Below are 12,931 nucleotides of genomic sequence, written 5' to 3'. Positions count from 1 at the left end.
TTCAGTGCAGAACTTCTGCACACATAATTGAATTACAAATGAATTAAATTTTTTTAACCACCATAAGAGACGATGTGATGCAAGCAAGACTTTGATCTCGAGATTAAAAGGTCAAGGTCACTACAGGTGATTGTACTCCATAACATGACTATTTTAATAGTGCATGATAGCATTGCTATAAAAGATACAGGTAAACAACTTATAAAAGATAACTTATAACCATCTTAAAGCCGATATTGCGTAGGTATCCATGACCTATTGACATGTGTGTGTCTATGGGTGTGTGTTGTTCAAAGGTTTGACAACCTGTACACAATTGAGATATATATTTGACATTGTGACTTGGTGACATACTTTCGCATTGTGAAATTTCTTCCTTGTTTGGGTGAGCAATCCTGATATGCTATCAGATTTGTTTTATTTTTATTTCATTTATTTCAGGTTCCATTATGAAAGCAAAATACAAAAGTAAGTATATGCATTTTGTTTCTACATTATTATTGACTCGATACTCGACTTAAAACCTATATCAAAAAAGATTGACAGCAAACAAATTCTTGACTGTAATTTTTGTAACTGAGCAAGATTGCCACTAAAGGTAAAAGCAAAAAAATCCTTTAAGTTACATATCCTCTAAAACAGCTGGCAGATTTTAATTTTATCTGCACAAAAATAACTAGAATTGTGTTGGTTTGTTGAACAAAATTGCTTCCAGAGACCTTTAAATGATATCTAATTCAACTACTTTAATGAAACTTATTAGAAATAACATTAAGTTTAACTTTTGACTTAAACTGACATTTACCATGAAAGGTTGAACAGGTCAAACAGAAGAGCTAACCTAGATCCTCTTGATCTTATGCAAAAAGTTTTACCTACCCCGTTCCTATAAAGTGCATACTGTAAAGCAGTGATATTCACATATTAAAGTTAGTCATGACTTTTATGACAGGTTTGGATTTGAAGTACCCCATGAAAAGTAAGAAGGTTGTGAAAGAGTGGACAGGAGCTGAAGAATCTTTGTTCCGTGTACTGGCTGAGATGTATCGAACAAATTATTGTGCAATAGCCAAACTACTCTGGAATAAAAACTGTAAACAGGTAAATAAATAGTTTGTGCAAAAATAAGATGTATTTAATGTAGCACATTACTTAAATTGCAAAAAAGAACACTGACACTTTTTAAAGGAAGGCTTTTTTCTAACATTCTAAAGGAAGGCTTTTTTTTCTAACACTGAAAGTAGTTTTGAATTTGAAAGGTAAATGTAACTGTACTGTGTCAAATTGTATAATCTGTATGAAAAAGTGTTCAAAAAGTGTCCAGTTGATGTTGCCCGACCAGTATGATCGTAACGAATACCTTTTTGTTAAAAGGAATATTTTTTATGTAAAACTTACATAATATCACTCTTTCACTATTAAATTACATAACAATGTCAGTTGGTAAAGTCAATGGATTTAAATCTTTACCTACCAAGATCAGGATGGTTGTCCTTTGACCAGCTTGGTGTCAGAGTTGAGCCAAAAGAATATGTATTTTGGAAACTACAGAAGCAGATATATAATTTAGCATGTTAAATTTGTTGTTGGTGGACATATACCATTTTCATGTCGTATAACCCTACGAATTTGCAATACAATAATATAAAACATTGTTTTGTTGTTTAATCAGGTATACGAGTTCGCTTTAAAAGAGATGATGCATCTACCTGATATTGACAGTGAGGATAATGAGAAAACGCCACCTAGGAAAATTAAATCTAAAAAAAGACCAACGTAAGTAAAAAAAGTTTGTGGCCTTTGTAGGAATATTTGTCTGATCCTGATTATCTCTGATCAAGTTATGCCTTTGCTATAATTTACATTTATTTGAATATCTCACAATGGGGGGTCACACAGTCTCCACTGCATCTTGACAAAGCCTATTTTTTACTTTGAAAAAGAAAGCCTGCTTATGCTAGTATTATGCTGGTATTTTGATGTTTTCAATTTCTATTGAGAAATGTTGCTTTCTTAATTTTAAGCTCACATCCTAGTTAACTCCAATTATCAATGCTGATTGTAATAAAACTTCACAAAAATGGTCCTCTTCAAAAATAACTAAAAATGTTTTGGTCTGTGAACTAGAAATAAAAACAAGCCTTTGATAAAACTCAATAGGAATGATCCTTTAATGTTTCTCTACAATAAGCTATGATTTATTGCTTAATACAGAAGACAATAGAGCTATAGATATAAGCTTTAAAAGATATCTCTGGAATATTGAATAAATACTTTTTTAGATATTTTTCCTATTTTCAATACATTTTTATTCATGATGAAAAAAAGGAATTTACAGACTACAATTATACTTAGACATGTGTTTTAAAAATTTTAATTCAGATACTATCATAATGATAATATTTGATTTACAGAAGTAAAGTTTGGGCATTACATTCAAAGCGAGTACAGATGAAGAAGGACAGTAACATTAAGACAGTGTCAAACTATGTACCATGTGATCATCCTGGTATGAGATGTGATGATACCTGTCAGTGTGTGATGGCACAAAATTTCTGTGAAAAGTTTTGTCAATGTAGTGATGAATGTAAGTCTATAAAACAGTGGTAAAACTTACCCAATATTGTATTGATACACTAACGGTTCGGTCAGATTCTGATTATAAGAAATGATCCAGAGCCCTCAGTTCATGAATTTTGGTGCTGAAACCTTCACAATATTCTATTGAAATTTGCTTTTTTGCTAAATAAAATACAAAATATTGATTAGCATGAGTTTCTTAGTATGTTGGTAGGAATAATTCTTTGGTATGTGCACATACATACTAAAGAATTATTCCTACCAACATACTAAGATGAAATTCATGAATTTTGGTGCTGAAACTTTCACAATATCCTACTGAAATTTGTATGTGCAGCAAAAATTGCCTGAAATTGCCACTACAAAAACAAATAAAATAGAAATGGAATGAAATTTCCCCCTTGTACAGGCAGGTACGGTTCCCCCAAAGATAGAGAATTTTATGATTGAAAATGTACATCAATATGAAGGTATTGAAATGCTCTCACCCAAAACCTGTTGGAACCAACCCTGTGCCACCAGGAAAAATCCAGGCCACCAGTATTTATTGCTTATTTTATAAACGGACATACGTTTCTTGTTGGATGGTTTAAACTGATATTTATATTCAAAATTTTTGTACATATTTTTAACCTGTACAATGTTGTCTTTCCTTCTATTGAGTATTTGCTGTAATCACTGTTAGAAATAAACAATTTACATTTCTATATTTCTAAATTAAAAGGCTATCAATTTATATTAAGTCCTTCCCAGTGTTTTTAGCTCACCTGTCACAAAGTGACAGGGTGAGCTTTTGTGATCGCTTTTCGTCCGGCGTCCGGCGTCCGTCCGTCGTCCGTCGTCCGTAAACTATTACTTTAAATGACATCTCCTCATAAACCACAAGGCCAATTTCATCCAAACTTCATAGGAATGTTCCTTTGGTGGTCACCTTTAAAAATTGTTCAAAGAATTTAATTCCATGCAGAACTCTGGTTACCATGGCAACCGAAAGAAAAAACTTTAAAAATCTTCTTTTGAAAAACCATAAGAGCTAGAGCTTAGATATTTGGCATGAAACATCTTCTAGGGAGTGTCTACCAAGTTTGTTCAAATAAAAGCCCTGGGGTCAAAATTGGCCCCGCCCCGGGGGGTCATTGATTTTCCCTATATGCATATAGTAAAAACTTAAAAAATCTTCTTTTAAAGAACTCAAAAAGCTATGGCTAAGATATTGAGCATCAAACATGTTCTAATAGGTGTCTACCAAGTTTGTTCAAAGAAAAGCCCTGGGGTCAAAATTGGCCCCGCCCCAGGGGGTCATTGATTTTCCCTATATGCATATAGTAAAAACTTAAAAAATCTACTTTTAAAGAACCAAAAGAGTTAGAGCTAAGATATTTAGCATGAAATATGTTCTAATAAGTGTCTACCAAGTTTGTTCAAATAAAAGCCCTGGGGTCAAAATTGGCCCCGCCCCGGGGGGTCATTGATTTTCCCTATATGCATATAGTAAAAACTTAAAAAATCTTCTTTTAAAGAACTCAAAGAGCTATGGCTAAGATATTGAGCATCAAACATGTTCTAATAGGTGTCTACCAAGTTTGTTCAAAGAAAAGCCCTGGGGTCAAAATTGGCCCCGCCCCAGGGGGTCATTGATTTTCCCTATATGCATATAGTAAAAACTTAAAAAATCTTCTTTTAAAGAACCAAAAGAGTTAGAGCTAAGATATTTAGCATGAAACATGTTCTAATAAGTGTCTACCAAGTTTGTTCAAATAAAAGCCCTGGGGTCAAAATTGACCCCGCCCCGGGGGTCATTGATTTTCCCTATATATGCATATAGTAAAAACTTAAAAAATCTTCTTTTAAAGAACTCAAAGAGCTATGGCTAAGATATATAGCATCAAACTTGTTCTAATAGGTGTCTACCAAGTTTGTTCAAATAAAAGCCCTGGGGTCAAAATTGGCCCCGCCCCGGGGGTCATTGATTTTCCTTATATGTGTATAGCAAAAACTTAAAAAATCTTTTTTGAAAAAAACCCAAATAGCTAGAGTTAAGATATTAAGCATGAAACATCTTTTAGTGAGTGTCTACAAAGTTTGTTCAGATAAAAGCCCTGGGGTCAAAATTGGCCCTGCCCGGGGGTCATTGATTTTCCCTCTATGCATAAAGTAAAAACTTAAAAATCTTCTTTGAAAAAACCAAAATAGCTAGAGTTTAGATATCATATTAAGCATGAAACATGTTCTAGTAAGTGTCTACAGAGTTTGTTCAAATAAAAGCCCTGGGGTCAAAACTGGCCCCGCCCGAGGGGTGTAATTGTTTTTAACTATATGTGAATAGTAAAAAACTTAAAAAATCTTCTTTTAAAAAACCCAATGAGCTAGAGCTTAGATGTTTTGCATGAAACATCTTGGGTCAAAATTGGCCTCGCCCCGGGGTCATTGATTTTCCTTATATGTGTATAGCAAAAACTTAAAATCTTCTTTGAAAAAACCCAAATAGCTAGAGTTTAGATATTAAGCATGAAACATATTCTAGTAAGTGTCTACAAAGTTTGTTCAAATAAAAACCCTGGGGTCATAACTGGCCCGGCCCCAGGGGTGTCATTGTTTTTAACTATATGTGTATAGTAAAAACTTAAAAAAAATCTTTTTTTAAATAGCCCAATGAGCTAGAGCTTAGATGTTTTGCATGAAACATCTTTTTATGGGCTTCTACCAAGTTTGTGCAAATAAAAGCCCTTTGGTTAAATTGGCCCTGCAACGTTTGGGGGAGGTGGGGGTTGGGGGGGGCCTATATACAGGTGAGCGACCTCAGGGCCATCATGGCCCTCTTGTTAAGATGTTGATATGTTTTGAATAGCTAATTTCACAGTGACTATGAATGAGGATAAAATGATAAAGGATAACTGTGTTGTTTCAGGTCAGAATCGTTTCCCCTGGTTGTAGATGTAAGGCTCAGTGTAACACTAAACAATGTCCATGTTTCCTGGCGGTGAGAGAATGTGACCCAGATCTTTGTCAACCTTGTGGTGCCGACCAGTTTGATACTGATAAAATTTCGTGCAAAAATGTTAATGTTCAACGAAATCTAAAAAAGGTACTTGTTAATCAGCATTCTTCATAGTATATAAAGTACTGAATAATTATTATTATTTGTGGGGAACTAATATTCATGGTTTATATGGATAGGTTAATTGACAAATTTAATTTCCACCAAAATAAACAACAAAATTTTGTTGAGCCCGTTGTAAGATTATTTTGCATCTTTTGATTTACATTTTACCTTTTGGAAAGACAAATTGGTCCACAAATTCAAGAACTCACAAAAATGTTCTTTGTGACAAAACCATGAAATTTCATGCCCATGAAATTAAGTGAATTCACAGTACATGTTCAAAAAAAAATTACAGTACTTAAAAGCAGAAAAAAGGATCATGAACTTGATGAATCAGTTTGATTGACTATTGTTTTAATGCTCAATTATTTTTTGAGAAATAATGGAAGTTTTGAGTTTTCATGTGTTGGATTTAGCCACGAAGGCCATATGATTAAGTAATTAAGTGAAAATATATGTTAAATATATAAGGGGAGATTATTTCCGCTGCTGATTTCATATTTGGCTGTTCTATTCCGAAACTTACAGTTAACTTCGGTAATAAACAAAAGAAATGATTACATAAGGAAAAAGCTATTTCTATTAAAGTATTATACATTTTTTTATTCTTCATTTTTTTTCATCAATATAAACCTGCATGTCAGATTGGATTTTATAGTCACTAGTGAGCTAGTGCCCTTTATGTTTAGTTTAAACATATTTATTTAATCTCAATTGCAAAACAAGTTCTTGCAGCTTATATCAATCACTTTTGAGTACGCTTCCTGGAATTAACCAGTACTGGTGTCATATGTGAAATCATGGTCATGACCTGAGTAGGGCTTGAACCCATGATCCCTGGGTTGAGAGGCAGACACCTTAACCACTAGGCCACTGCTCCCATTTATGTTTGAGTTACAAACTTAGAATGACATAGGGCTGTCATTGAATATCGCAATATGTCATTAATATTCATCATCCAATACTATATCGATACATAATTTCAAATATTGGTACAAGCTAAAATTTACTTATTTCTGCCAAGTGAATATACCTCTCTATTCTTTCCAGTTTTCTTTGCTAGCTTGAACTTAAAATTCCATTTTCAGATGTCAGTGACAAAAAATAACAAAACAAAAAAACAAAAACAAAAAAAAACAACAATAAATAAAACCTGTCTGTTAGTTTGTAGTAATTGTAATGTCTGATACATGCCTGCATAACAACACCATGATCACAATTTATAACACATATTTAAATGTTTTTCATTCTATCTTAACTGTCAAAATCGGTATATCATCGATATTTTGTCTCTCTTTATATCAATACAAAATTTTCCATCAATGACAGCCCCAGAATGACATCATTTTGCTAGTAAGGAATGGTAAAAAAATTCTTGTAATACATTATATTTGGTAAAATTCAAAACTTGCCACTCTAGAATGTTATTTTAACATGATATGAAAAGAAAACATTGCCTATGATAACCCTTATTTTTAACAGAGGGAGTACATTTATAGATAGAACAGTTGTGTAAGTGGTAGTTATTGGCAGGTTTACACTTGTTATTTTCTTTGTGTATAGTGATGAATACTGTAATCATTTTAGATAATAACATTCTTCAGTCTTCACATTAGGACAACTTGTTTACTATAGTAATGACATTAAAATTTGACTTTGAATGAAGTTGAACTTGATTGACTTCTGAATTGAACAAATAACAACTTTTTTGTTTGCAATTTTATCTTAGGAGAGCAATCTGTTGCCATTATCTTATTCTTGTTTCTTTCCTACTGTTGTAAAGCTCACACATTATATTATTTACAGCTGTCATTGATAGAAACAATATCAATGTATCATTGATATTTTTCTGTTGATCAATAATGGATACACAAAAAATCAATAGTTTTAACTATTAAATAAATGTCTAGAAACATAACATAACAGAAGCAGGTGTCCACTATGCTGTTGTTAAAAAATGGAAAAATTTCATAGCAATGATGACAAAAAAAATCATGCAATGGGCATTTATAAATGAGACATTCAACATAACATGTACTGAAATCATTTCAACATATATGAAAGTAAATGACAAGTAATTAATGGAAATAATCAGTGTATTGTTGATAATTGTCATCCGATATCAATATATCTTGGAAATGCTTCGAACTGAATCAATGACAGCTCTAATATTATTTCACTACATCAGTACCATTTGTAAGAACCATTTAGAACTGTAAGTTTGATAACAAATATTGGTACTTTAATTTCAGCACTTACTGTTAGCACCTTCAGATGTAGCTGGTTGGGGAATATTCTTGAAGGAGTCGTGTGAAAAAAATGAGTTTATATCAGAGTATTGTGGTGAGGTATGTAATCCTTGTGCTAATCCTCAGTTCAGCTCAATTACTAAGAATTTATTTTTTCACAAAGTCTCAAAAGTGTGGTTGAAATTTATATGGTGTTGATGCTCGAAGCCAGAGAGACCTTGTATGTGAAAACTATTTCTCCTCTTTATCTAAAGAAACATTTGAGCAACAGCCTTTAATCATTTGATCAGCAGCTTTCAAAGGGGCGGAAGTGGTAGGATGGTTAAGGTTGTTTATATCAAATCGCTTGCCTCGACTGTTGTGGGGAAACTATCAAGTTAGCTGATGGAATGTCAGTGATTCAACTCTGGTCTTGAAAAGGAGAGATTTCTCAAAAGCACCAGGAAAAAACTAATGAGGCTAGGTACTTCAACTCTTGCAAGCATATTGTGAAAGTTATATATCTTTCTGACTAAGAAAATGTTCAGAATTTTATTTGAGAGGTCGTCAAACCTCTCCACAGTTTTGAGAATGATTGCTGGCGGCATATACCATTTGCTCCTTTAATACATCGGAACATCTCGCCAAATATTCCTAATTACTTTAGAGCTTATCCGATGACTGACAGAAGTAGCCTCAATAACAAAACTATTCTGTCTATTTATTAAACATTTTTTTAATTAAACAAATCTTCCATGGCTGCAGAAAAACTTTTGAGCATACTTCTTTATAAAGAAGCAAAATTTATTAGTACTGGAATATCTCAGAAATTCACTTGAAGCTTTATACGTGTATATAGACAACGGTTTATTTATGTTACAGATTATATCACAGGATGAGGCAGATAGACGAGGCAAGGTCTATGATAAATACATGTGTAGTTTCCTCTTCAATCTTAACAATGGTAAGTTTTGTCATTGTTGTATCTTAATATTGTTTCAAATCTTGGCATCTGAAATGTGCTTTAAGAGTTTCATTCATTTAATATAATGCATTAATATAATTGTAGTGTCCGCTATATTATAGTTACTGGACAAGCATGGGTAGAGAGATTAGACAATGCAGCTATCTGGTTTTAATCTATTTACTAATGATACTACAGAGAGGTGATGCCAGGTGAATTTAGGCGGGGCTTATCAGCTAGGGGCTTAAACTAGCTGACCAATAGCGAGTCAATATATTACTATAATCCATTGTACAAAAGTCCAATTGTATATTGCAGATTTTGTGGTTGATGCAACACGTAAAGGAAACAAGATCCGGTTTGCTAACCATTCAGTCAATCCAAATTGTTACGCTAAGGTAATGATGGTGAATGGAGATCACAGAATTGGAATCTTTGCTAAACGACCAATACAATCAGGAGAGGAACTTTTCTTTGATTACAGGTATGTTTGTCTTTTGGGATATTGTGATCGGTCAATGTTGTCATAAACTTAACTTAGCTTAAAAGTGAGAGCATCAGAGTTCCCTGGTTGGATCTTCGGGAGATGTGATAATTTGTTTGACAATTGATCTGAAACATTGAGTGTAATGTTCATTTGTCTCTCACTGCTGATTCAGAAATCATGTAGGGAAGTAGTTGGTCACTTGCTGACAAATTGTTAATGACTGGTTAGTTATCCAGAAATGCTTGTTTGGTGGACAAACTGTTAAATATTAACAAACAAAAAAGACTCAAAAAAGTGTTGAAATCAACATAAAAAATCTACAAACAAACAAGATGTGGTTAAACAATACAAGAAAGGAATCAAAATAAGGTAACTAGAAAGAACACAATACAAGAAAGGATTTAAAGGTCCTTTAAAAAAATTCAAAATTTCTGTTTGTTAAACAAGATAGTGTACAGAGTTCCTGAAGAGCCTTTCACCAATCTTATGGCATTTAGTGTTATGGTGCCATAGAATTGTATCCCATCTTGAGTAGCATTTACACTAAAGGGAGGTGAAGCAATGTACAGTAAATTTCTTGCTTGAGGAAATGGGCAGATATTAGATCCCATTCATCTTTACAGTTACTGTTAATGAATAGGGTCTGCAATCTTTTCATTGTTGCCATTCCGGGCCAATACGAGGGATGATCAAAAATTAACCGGACTTTGTAAATTATCCTTTACCTGTTAAATGAATTTACATAAAAATACACGGAAAATAAATCGGAATTTATCTCCTAAATGATACAAAAAATACCAACAAGAAATATTAACAAAGAAAAAAGTTATGCTGTTATTGAAGTGTACATGTCAAGCAATGCGGCGCACGGTATAACTTTAAAATTGACGTTAACGACGTCACAAGCGTATTGTCCTTAACGGAGCAGCTTTTTACGCATTCACGGACTAGGCCAATACGTGGTACAGTCATATTGTTGATGCGGCGGATCCACTGCCTTATATATTTCTGTTACAAGTGGGTATCATATTGTATTGTAATAGAATAAATGGTGATAAAGAGCTCCTGTAATTACGCAAACTTCCGTTATTTCCTTCTGCCTAACTTGATTGTTGAAAAAAATCGCACATGCAAATAATATAGTTATGTACTACAAATAATGTAAAATAATGTTGCTGAATGATAATGTATCATACATACAAAAGAAATAACAGAATATACAACTATGATCAAAATTGTCATTATTTTAAAATAAATAAAACGCATAGCCAGATTTGAACAGTGGACTGTTAAATTGCTTGATACAATTTTTTCCATAAGACTACTGCGTAAAATAAGAAAAATAATTGATACAATTGGTAAACCAAGAATACAATATATGTAATTAATGCATTAACTATTATCATTTTAAAATCCTTAGAGTTGACTGCACCGTCCCGTAGCTACTGTCGAACATCATTGACAATGTCCGCAGTCAATCGACTGTCATTTTTCAACGTCTTTGCGATTGACGTCACCAACGTCCTTGAAAATTTCCTTTTTCTGTCTCACCCTTACGAGACATTCCGACGACATAGTTTTAACGCGAGTATTTCGTTAACATGTGACGTTTGAATTGTGATTGTAAATATAAGTATGGTTTAAATGAAGTCATTTTTACTGACAACGTCAAAGATATGGTTCATGACGTTTTCGGTGTATTTTGAAATCTAAATGTGCCATATTGTAAAAATACACGCAGCATAAAGCGCCTGATGTCAAGGCGAAATTTACGCACTGCGCCGGGTGTGCGTTACCATGGTTTTTGAATTCGCTGTTACGGACAAGCCATTTGGGTTATCAGATATTAAGATATAGCATCAGTTTACAGGTATTGTTTTCCGATTAAGTATGATATATAACAATAAGTGATAGGATGAAAATTCTTCAATTGTCAGTCACAGTCCGGTTTATTTTTGATCATCCCTCGTATTTGGGACCACATTTTCATTTTTAGCACGACTATACAAAGTATATGGAGAGCTGTCCTACTCGCCCTGGCGTCCGCATCCAGATTTCAGATTAAAGTTTTGGTGCAGTAAAATATATTTCACTATAACTTTGTCATTTCTTAAGGTATCAACTTCAAACTTCAAATATATGTTCCTTATCATCAACCACATCTTATGTGACAAGGTTCATAACTCTAGCACTAATATTTCCAGATTTATATCCCCTTGAACTTAGAATTTTCCTTAAAAAATAATACTAATTTTTACTGTTACTTCATTATTTCTTAAGGAATAAATTTCATACTTCAAATATATGTTCCTTTAAATCATAAACCATATCTTATATGACAAAGTTCATAACTCTAGCACCAATATTGCAAGAATTATCTCCCCATAAACGTAGTTTTTTTTACTTGAAAAATGTTATTTTTTACTATAATTTTTTAGTTTTAAAGGTTTCTTCAAACTTCAAATACTTATTCCTTATCACCAATTACATTTTATGTGTCAAGGTTTATAACTCTTGAAGCAATAAATACAGATTATCTCTCTTTGAACGTAGGATTTTCTATAAGAAATATTATAGCTTCTTTACTTTTTAAGGTATCTACTTCAAACTTCAAATATATATTTCTTATCATTACACACAATCATGTTGTGTGACAAGGTTCATAACTCTAGGGTGACTATTTCCAGAAATATTCCCCTTGATCTTGGAATTTATGTGTACAATGTTATTTTTTTACTATAACTTAATACATAATTATATATAATTGATATTTTTTTCATAGTTTTGTCTTCCTTACTGTGTCCAGTATTTTATTAGTCGAGCTTCGCTGTCTCCTGTTACAGCTCTTGTTTATTCACAAATTGTTGTGATCAAAAGGACACACTACTGTTCAAAAACTGAAACTCTTTCAGTAACCTTTTTTATATGGAGTAATGGATCACTAACCATCAAACATAATTCTCACCATTCTTTATAGGTCCTCTATAAAGATAAAACATATTAACTGTCTCTGAGGCAAAAAACTTATAATGGTGTTCTTCCAAAAATAAAATATATTTTTGTTTTATTTGTAGATATGGACCAACAGAACAACTAAGATTTGTGGGTATAGAAAGGGATGTAGAGATGATCTGATTGCTGAGACTGTAGGACTGTTGTTTGGTGAAATTTGGATGTACTTCAAAATTCTGTTGGAATCTCAAACATGTAGATTCTCAGTTTTGGTGATTTGAACTATTCTATCAAAGAGCTGTAATAAAAGTCTCTGGTTCTGTACATTATTGATGGACGTTTCAGAAGTAGTGTTTGTTTTAGTTAAATGCGACACAGTTAAGATAACAAACCTGCATTTGAACATTCAATATCTTTTGATACAAAATTACTTCAAGAATATTGCGAAATTAGTTTTTAAAAACCAGACAAATCAAACTTTTCACCTTTCACCAAAGACAATTTTATTTTTATTTTGTATAGTATTTTGATGCTGCCTAAAAAGTTACTCTGTTTTCCAGCTATCATATCCACTTTGTGTCAAGAAACATTTATGAATTCAGTGATAGATTTTTTAC

General features: G+C 32.7%; 1 protein-coding gene across 1 annotated transcript in view; it reads left to right on the top strand.

Moving 5' to 3' along the window:
• LOC132732154 (histone-lysine N-methyltransferase EZH2-like) overlaps nt 1-12,497 on the top strand; it is a 29,346-nt gene extending 16,849 nt beyond the window's left edge. Inside the window, exons 10-18 of the mRNA XM_060718520.1 lie at nt 442-468; nt 953-1,101; nt 1,673-1,776; nt 2,415-2,591; nt 5,494-5,665; nt 7,936-8,031; nt 8,794-8,875; nt 9,194-9,359; nt 12,437-12,497. Of these exons, the coding sequence (XP_060574503.1) occupies nt 442-468; nt 953-1,101; nt 1,673-1,776; nt 2,415-2,591; nt 5,494-5,665; nt 7,936-8,031; nt 8,794-8,875; nt 9,194-9,359; nt 12,437-12,497 (1,034 nt within the window). The remainder of the gene's footprint in view (nt 1-441; nt 469-952; nt 1,102-1,672; nt 1,777-2,414; nt 2,592-5,493; nt 5,666-7,935; nt 8,032-8,793; nt 8,876-9,193; nt 9,360-12,436) is intronic.
• The last annotated feature ends 434 nt before the right edge of the window (nt 12,498-12,931 follow it).

Source organism: Ruditapes philippinarum, unplaced genomic scaffold (genome assembly GCF_026571515.1).
Source record: "Ruditapes philippinarum isolate M1 unplaced genomic scaffold, ASM2657151v2 ctg325_1_1_1_1, whole genome shotgun sequence".
NCBI lineage: Eukaryota > Metazoa > Mollusca > Bivalvia > Venerida > Veneridae > Ruditapes > Ruditapes philippinarum.
The sequence above is the reverse complement of the archived record's forward strand: the minus strand, read 5'-3'. Positions and strand labels throughout refer to the sequence as shown.